The sequence below is a fragment of the Centroberyx affinis genome, unplaced genomic scaffold (genome assembly GCF_046629955.1).
Source record: "Centroberyx affinis isolate AG114_WGS23_722 - 3 ecotype Tasmania unplaced genomic scaffold, CSIRO-AGI_Caff_v1 ptg002960l_1, whole genome shotgun sequence".
Taxonomy (NCBI): domain Eukaryota; kingdom Metazoa; phylum Chordata; class Actinopteri; order Beryciformes; family Berycidae; genus Centroberyx; species Centroberyx affinis.
The window spans coordinates 255,300-263,343 of NW_027281073.1; the positions used below are offsets into that span (position 1 = coordinate 255,300).

The 8,044-nt window shown below is 42.5% G+C and overlaps 1 protein-coding gene across 1 annotated transcript; it reads right to left on the reverse strand.

The window, feature by feature from the left end:
• Window positions 1-3,331: 3,331 nt before the first annotated feature.
• Window positions 3,332-5,874, reverse strand: LOC139658771 (homeobox protein otx5-A-like). The gene is made up of 3 exons (XM_071536939.1): window positions 5,768-5,874; window positions 4,216-4,367; window positions 3,332-3,967 (listed from the first exon to the last, which is right to left on the reverse strand). Exons 1-3 carry the CDS (start codon window positions 5,862-5,864, stop codon window positions 3,332-3,334), a joined length of 885 nt encoding a protein of 294 aa, XP_071393040.1. The 5' UTR covers window positions 5,865-5,874.
• Window positions 5,875-8,044: the final 2,170 nt, after the last annotated feature.

Below are 8,044 nucleotides of genomic sequence, written 5' to 3' on the forward strand. Positions count from 1 at the left end.
TTGTCCGATAAAACTGTTAACAGAAATGGTCAAAAAATTGGGTTGGTATCTACTTTTAAATACCTAGGGTTTTTAATTGATATCCTAAAGAGATCCTAAAGAGATAAAAGAGATCCTTGATCTCAGTGGGACAAACCTGGTTAAATAAAGGCTAAATAAAAAAATAAAAAATAAAAACAACACATAGAAGCATTAATTTCATTCTCTTCCCTTCCATTGCATTCCATTCCATTCCATTCCATTCTAATCCATTCCATTCCAATCAATTCAATTCAATTCAATTCAATTCAATTCAATTCAATTCAATTCAATTCAATTCAATTCAATTCAATTCAATTCAATTCAATTCAATTCAATTCAATTCAATTCATATCTGTATTGTCTGTGTTCCACCAGTGGCAATGTGTCCTCCAGTCAGAGTTTGTAAAGCCACACTAAAAGGCTCCAAAGACAAAAGAGCCAATTGACAACAACAAGTAAAACAGTCAGGGATGGACCATATACCATGCGTAAAACAGCTTCAACATTTTCTTCATCTACCGTTATTGTGTCACCCTGAATTAAGGCCCACAGCCGTGTTTCAGGAGATAGAGCATATCAACGAGCCATAAGCTAATAGCGTCCCAAAAACCTTTCATCCAATGCACTTCTCACAACCCCCATGGAGCTGACCCCTCTGGCCCCTCCGTGGCAGCGAAGCACAGAGACATCCAGCAATCCAAAATAATCTGTCCATCTCTCTCTCATGCTTCAGTCGGTGGCTGGTGGAGCGGTGGGACTCAGTATTATGGTTAGTTCTAATCTGTTGTCTGTCCTCTCTGCCCCGCTCCCTCTCATCTCTGCCTTATACCCACTCAACCTCTTGTATGGATTAGTGGAATGTTCCCAGAAACTGATTCCCAATCTCCCCTCTCTGGATGTCCGACACTCACTTTGCCTCCCATCGTAGCCCCAAGGGTAGAGATATAGAGGGATAACACATGTCAGAGGTATAGCCCTACCTTAATGCTCTGTGGTGTATTAGGTAGGCCTAGGTGTGATTTAGTGATGCTTGAATCAGCAGTGTCATGCCAGCAAGTCAATCTCTGCCACCTACTTGGCATCTCTAGTCATTTAAATAAAGCTTCAAGTATTCAGAATGACAGCCAGTGTTCAGTAATTAAACACCCAAATCTAATAAAGTATAAAACACAGTGACCCCATGGTTTTAATGAAGTTGTTTAATGTCTCAGAAACATCACAGCTATCTAGCATGGTAGTGGTGAGACTGGTCAAACACAGGAGACATGACAGATGAAATATACAAAATAAGAAGATTCATTCATGTCAGAAAAATAAGCAGAGAAGATTATAGCAATGCAAAAGATAAAAGTAGATGATTAAGAAGCATACACAGCATTGTGTCCTATTACTGCTACTTTTATTGGATAAAACCCTGAGTTTGAAAAAAAAAGAAGAAACCAGAAAAATATAAACAGAATAAAATAAAAAGTTGGCAGTTGTCTAGAAATTAAGAAAGAGAGAGAGATTCGGTTGGGTGGAGTGCCTGTGTAACAACACATTGCCGATACCAGACATGATTGCATTTTCAAGTAAAGTTTTAATATTTACAAAAGAACAACAAAAAGTATATTAGCAATATCGATGTCAGCTGGAGACATAATATTAATAATGATAGTAATAATACTGATAATAATATCAACTTCAAAACAAATTACCACAATTTTACTTCAAAGAATTCACAAATTTTCAAAGAAACATAATGTTGTTTTAGTCTAATACAAAAAAAAAAAAAAAAGATCAAACGATACATCAAACACATACAGTGGTATCCATCACATCTTTACAGGTCGGAGTTGAGAAAGACACCAAACTCTCTGTGCAAGGGCTGGCTCCTCCGTGTCGGCCCAGTCCCTTCCCTTTCTCTGGTGCAGTCCTCTCTCCTGTCAGACACCTCGAGCGCTAGAGCGGTTGACTTTTTCGGCAACAGGGTTTTGTAAAGTCTGTATGTTCAAGAACTGCTTCAACAGTCGGTCAACCACTAGCCCTGTGCAAACACAGTGTGGGGGGGGGATGGAGCCGGGGGGGTGGGGGTGGGGGGTGGGGGGGGACTTGGCTGCCGATAGCCAGTGTGGCCATCGTTGCCCAGATTGTCTTGGGTGTTCCTATTTTACCTAAAACTGTATGAACCATTGTGCTAATGGTTACAACCATGCTCAAAGGCAACAGGTTTGAACTGCAGTGACTTTAGCGACTAACCCTCACCCCTTCCCCCCTGTACCACACACAGGCTGCAGAGGGTCAGCATCATACAAGGCTACTGGGAATCTGTTTTCTTGGTTAGTTATTGAATTAATGGCCACCCTGAGGACACCCACATCTGTCTGAGTGTCCTTCAGATGTCTGTCCAGTAGTGTGTCTGTTTAGCATGGAAATGAAAAGCAGCTTTAAAAAGGAAATACATCAGAGCAAATAAAAGACAAAAGTGTGGAAGGAAGAAATAAACATAATCTCGGACTCTCGTCGATTCTCGTGCTTTAACGCTCAACATCAAATTCAAGGCAGTCTATTTTAGTCATTACTCAGGGGGACAATGGTCATGCTGTAGTAATGAGGAAAAATAAGCACTGTTTTAAATTTGGTCCAAGTCAAGGCCAGTCAAACTATTTCTTAAGGTTGGATTCAGCTGTACCATTCAGGCCTAATGTTGCACAATATTTCTATTAACTACAACCATTGAGTCAGCAATCAAAACGATGCATCTTACATGTGACTAGACTTCCTTTGTTTTTCATGTTCTCTTTAAATCCTCTTGTCATCAATAATATGCTGATACTGTAATTAAAATCATTATTCACAACAATTTCTACCTTTTAATCCACTGAACTGCGATTGATGATTAACAAATATGAAGCATTAAAGCTGTTGTTCATTTAGATGCATTCGATCTCATTGTACAGATATTGCAATATTGCTTTCCTTTTACATACTGTGCCATTCCTTGATTACAAGGTTGATTTTCTTTGTTGTGTGACTTCTAGATATATTACTACCATCTCTTGGTTACAATCACCAAGCCAAGCATCAACAGATCAGTTACTACTACACAGCTTCCACACACATTTCCACACAGCACAAATGAAAAAAGAGATTTTTTTTCAGCTGATTAGTTCATAGACTGATATGATTAGTTGATTTCTGTGTCCCAAGTTTTCTTCCTTCTTCCTTTTAACACTGAACGCAATCTTGGGTTGTTCACCTCGCTTCGATTTCGTTCCCTTCCTCACCTCCTTTCCTATCCCCTCCCCTCCCCACTCCCAACTTCCTGTATTTACAAGACCTGGAACTTCCAGGAGTTCTGGTCTTTGTAGTCCAGACAGTCAGTGGCGTTGAAGTTGAGCTTCCAGGCAGCTTGGTCCTTGTAGTCCAGACAGTCGACGGCTCCGAAGCCCAGCGAGGCGGCCGTGTAGCCCTGGGAGGAGAGCGAGGGGGACTGGCTGAGAGGCCCGCCCATGGAGGAGGCCGTGATGGGGCTCAGGGCGCCGCCGGTGCCCGACAGCTGCGGGTGCATGGGGGACAGGTAGGAGCTGCAGTCCAGGCCGGTGAAGTAGGAGGAGGAGCCCGCGTAGCTCTGGCTGTAGGCCGGAGCCTGGGTGTAGGTCATGGGGTAGGCGGTGGAGCGCTGCATGCAGGGGGTGGTGGAGACGGACAGGGGGTCCGGCAGCGGGGAGATGGAGGCCGGGCTCCAGATGGAGACGGTGGCGCTGGCGGAGCTGGAGTTGGGGGTGATGGTGGTGCCCGGGGGAGGGGGCGGAGGGCTGTAGGGTCCGTTGGCGGGGTTGGCGCTGGCCTCGGAGCTGGCCTCGCGGGCCGGGGACGCCTTCTTCTTCGGGGGCCTCGGTTTGGACTGGCCCGTGCTCTGCTGCTGCTGCTGGCGGCACTTGGCACGGCGGTTCTTGAACCAGACCTGGAGGACAGGAGGGGATGGGGTGAAATTCATTATAAAACCAGTACTTAATTATCTAATCAACTGATTACCATTAATACCTTAATTATCAAACTGGTAAAGCTTGCGTTGTTTCCATCATGACCACACCTCTCCCTCTCTCTCTCTCACTCTCTCGCACATACACACACACACACACACACACACACACACACACACACATAGTTTCCCTTTTTTTTCTCTCCCCTTTTTCCCTTTGTTATCGTTACCTGGACTCGGGACTCGGGCAGGTTGATCTTGAGCGCCACCTCCTCCCTCATGAAGATGTCCGGGTAGCGCGTTTTGGCGAACAGCGCCTCTAGGATGTCCAGCTGAGCGCGCGTGAAGGTGGTGCGCTCCCGACGCTGCTTACGTGGGGTGTCTGGGGAAAAAATCAATCCACATTAGTATTATTATTAGTAGTAGTAGTAGTATTAGTTTTAGTATTTTACGGAGTAGTAGTATTATGTCCCGATATTCAACGAATTTAGGGTCTAAATTATAGTAGCCTATACAGTATGTAGGCTACAGCATCTGACGTTGCCCAGATGTTGGGAGGCCTATAGTTGTCGAGCGCCCTCCTTGATAAAGTGTATCTGTTGGCATAACCTAATCCCAAAAAGAAAAAAAAAAGAAAAGAAAAAACCTTTAAGGATTTGCTTATAACATAGTATAGTTTGGAAATAATGCGAGATTAGATGAGAGATTTCTAGCAAGAACGAAAGAGACAACTTCGATTGTCGATAATAAAGCAAGTACATGAATTTGGACCTACATATTTATTGTATAAGACAATAATGTTGTTATTCCTTTACTTTATCAAGGTTCAGACATTTGGTGAATTGCCGAAAAATGCCGATAAGATTTCACGATTAGATATCACAGAACGTAACCAAAATATTGGTTTCCCCGAAGTTTTATTAATTTCACTCACAAATTTCGTTAGAGTATTATATTTATATCCTGTGTTTTGGTGCTGAAAGAAAGTGACTTTTATTGTCTCAACGAATGCCGTCGATGATTGATTTTTTTTTATTTATTCGATGGATGTAAAAGGTCCTCAAGTTTTACCTGTCATAATCAGACTATTTGAATCGAAATAAAGGGGAACGAACGAAAGAACATATGTTATAGATTATCAATTATAATAATGATGATAAAACTCTATTAATGGAAAATCTAAAAGCATGAAGACTGTTAGGGCTACAAAGAGGCTACGTTTTACAATGCCTTCTTTCTTCAGTACCAATGATCTGCAACGTTTCATTCAAACTACACACTTCTCACAGATGACAGATGCTGATCAGGCAACGAAACATTATGGCATCGAAATAAAATACAATGCACATCCTTTTCTAAATAGGTTACATTATATGAGCAACAGATTGGAGACTGTTTTGATGTTAAGTCTGTGTGTGAACAGGCTGCGTTTCCATTCACACACATTTTTTTTATTGTTCTTTGACTCTGTAATCCGCTGAACTTATAGGTCAAGTGAACACATGTTCTGGTGGCTGAAGAAACATAGAGACATCTATTCATAACTGTATACTCATGACACATAACATCAGAATTGAATTTCGATTGAATTTAATACAAATGACTGAGCTAAGAACCATTGCGTTCCTTGCGCAATGCTTCTTTTACGCGCGGAAAGGAAAGCATGGTATTTTCTGTGAATTCCTTCGGTCTCTACACTTGAAAATAAACATTTTTCACTTGAACAAACAATACAACTACAGTTTTAAAGGGGTTAAAAACAGAGACGGGTGTGCTACTTACTGGGATATCCAACGGCGGAGTGGAGCAGATCCATGCCCGGGCCGGACAGCGTTAACCCGTTCACGGCGTAATGGGGTTGCTTAATGTAGGACATCATGCCTCCTGCCGGCTTTAAAACACTCCCTCACTCACTCACTCTCTCTCTCCTTCTCTCAGACCGGGGGCCGGGTCTCCTAGCTAGTCTCCAGGGGGTGTCTCTCTCTCTCTCTCTCTCTCTCTCTCTCTCTCTTTCTCTCTCTCTCTCTTTCTATCACTCCCCCCTCTCCCTCCCTCTCTGTCTTTTTGATACCCTGGGTTGTTTTTCAAGGCTTTATAACTCTCAGTTGTTGTTTTTGTTTTCCCCTGTTGTTTCTCTCCTTCTCTATCTCTGCAGGCTACTCTGATTTGGTGCCGTCGTGCCAGACACCTGTGGTTAAAACTGCAGACGCTACAGGAGCTGCGCCAATACACCTGTCGTAACCCGGAGCGCAAAACTCACAGCGGATTTGAATGGTGCTGGTGTGTATATTCTACGTTTCCTCTATCCAGATAACACAAGCAAAACACCAAATGAACCTAAATCTGTAAGTCGAGACACCAAAGGAAACAAAGTCCAAAAGATATAACTAAACAAGAGCAGCGCTGTGATGCAGTCTCCCCATCCAAGTCGTGCGTAATTGCGCACCGGTGTCGTCAGGTGAAAGGTGTAAACAACAGTTCCAAAAAGGTTCGGCTGTCTGTGGTCTGGGTGTTGTGAGGTCGAGGGGCCCCTGGCGGTCCTTGGTCCCTGGTCCCTGAGGAGAGGATCTGGCTGCAGGCTGGAGAAGTGAGGCGAGCAAGAAGAGGCTGGCTAATTAGAAGTAACTTCTTACCAAAGTAGACACCCAGACCCCTCCCTCCTCCCTCTCTCTCTCTCTCTGTGTCTCTCTCTCTCTCTCTCTCTCTCTCTCTCTCTCTCCCTCCCTCTCTCCCTCTCTCGGACACTCGGACACACACACAAGCGCGCGCGCACGCACGTGTGCACACACACAAGCACGCGCTGTTCATTATGTGGCTTGGCCTGCAGCGCATAAATATTAACACTGAATTCATAGGACTTGAAATGACTATTATGTTTGTAGCTGTAGGATTCCAAAGTATATCTTATGTCTGGCTCTCACATTAGTTTAGATGAAACTTTAATAATCTCAGTGGGGAAATAGAGTCATTGCAGCAGCAGAGACAAGGATATAAATAAGCAAAGTAATAGTGCAAGCAATTGAAACAAAACAAAAAAAACTACTACGTAGGCTAAATAAAAATAATTGTAATAATAAAATAAATAAAGACAGAATAAAACTATAGATTAAAACTGAGTTTGTTCACGTTTATTATTATAAGGTAAGAGGTCCATGGCAAATTTTGCATATACTGTTGACTTTCTCTCTGGGTGAATCAGAGAGAAAGGTCTGTGCTTCAAGAGGACCTCAATATCCACCTTATCCGTGTCCAATCTCTAGTCTTGTCCAGTCTTGTTCATTATTATTAACCATTTTTAGAAGTGGCCTTCTGAAATAATTGGGCGACTCTGTCTGAGTGTGGAGGCAGAGGGATAGAGCAACTGAGGGGCGGAGAAGGGGGTACAGGCCGGATTAAAAGCAGCACAAAGACCGCGTTGTTCTGCTATTAAATCCCCTTCTGATCCCCAACATGCTCCCTCCTGGCAATTCATTCATGCACTATTCAGCAACAATAATAATAATAATAGCCTAATAATAGTAATAATAATGATACTAACACTAATAATAATAATAACAACAATAGCTAATAATAATGATCTCAGTTTTAAGCACCACTAGGCCTATATGTCAACATTTGGTAGAAGTTCACACATATCTTTACAACATCTAGAGATATAGGCCTAGTGGAGGAGGTAAGTTATTTAGCCTAGAGGATATGGTAGGCTACTTTAAGGGGGAAAAAAGCAAAGGCTACGTTAATGCTGTATAATAATTTGATAATACAACTGATTTTTGCTTATATTGGCTGATGCCTTATGATCACTGCATCGCTGCATAGGACTAGATAAAAACCACATAGGCCTATTTGTCTTTAAGAAAGAAACAGGCAACGGGCAGGCCGATACAACTCAGTAACCCTAAATAAATCGTAAATTAGTAGCCTAAGTCAATTATTTATAGTTAAGTAAATTTGGTTAAAACACATAGGGCTATTGGGCTATTCTATTCGTTAGACTATAGTCCCTATTAGGCCTTAGCCTGTAAGGACAAAGTGAGATATTTCGAAAGAGATATATTT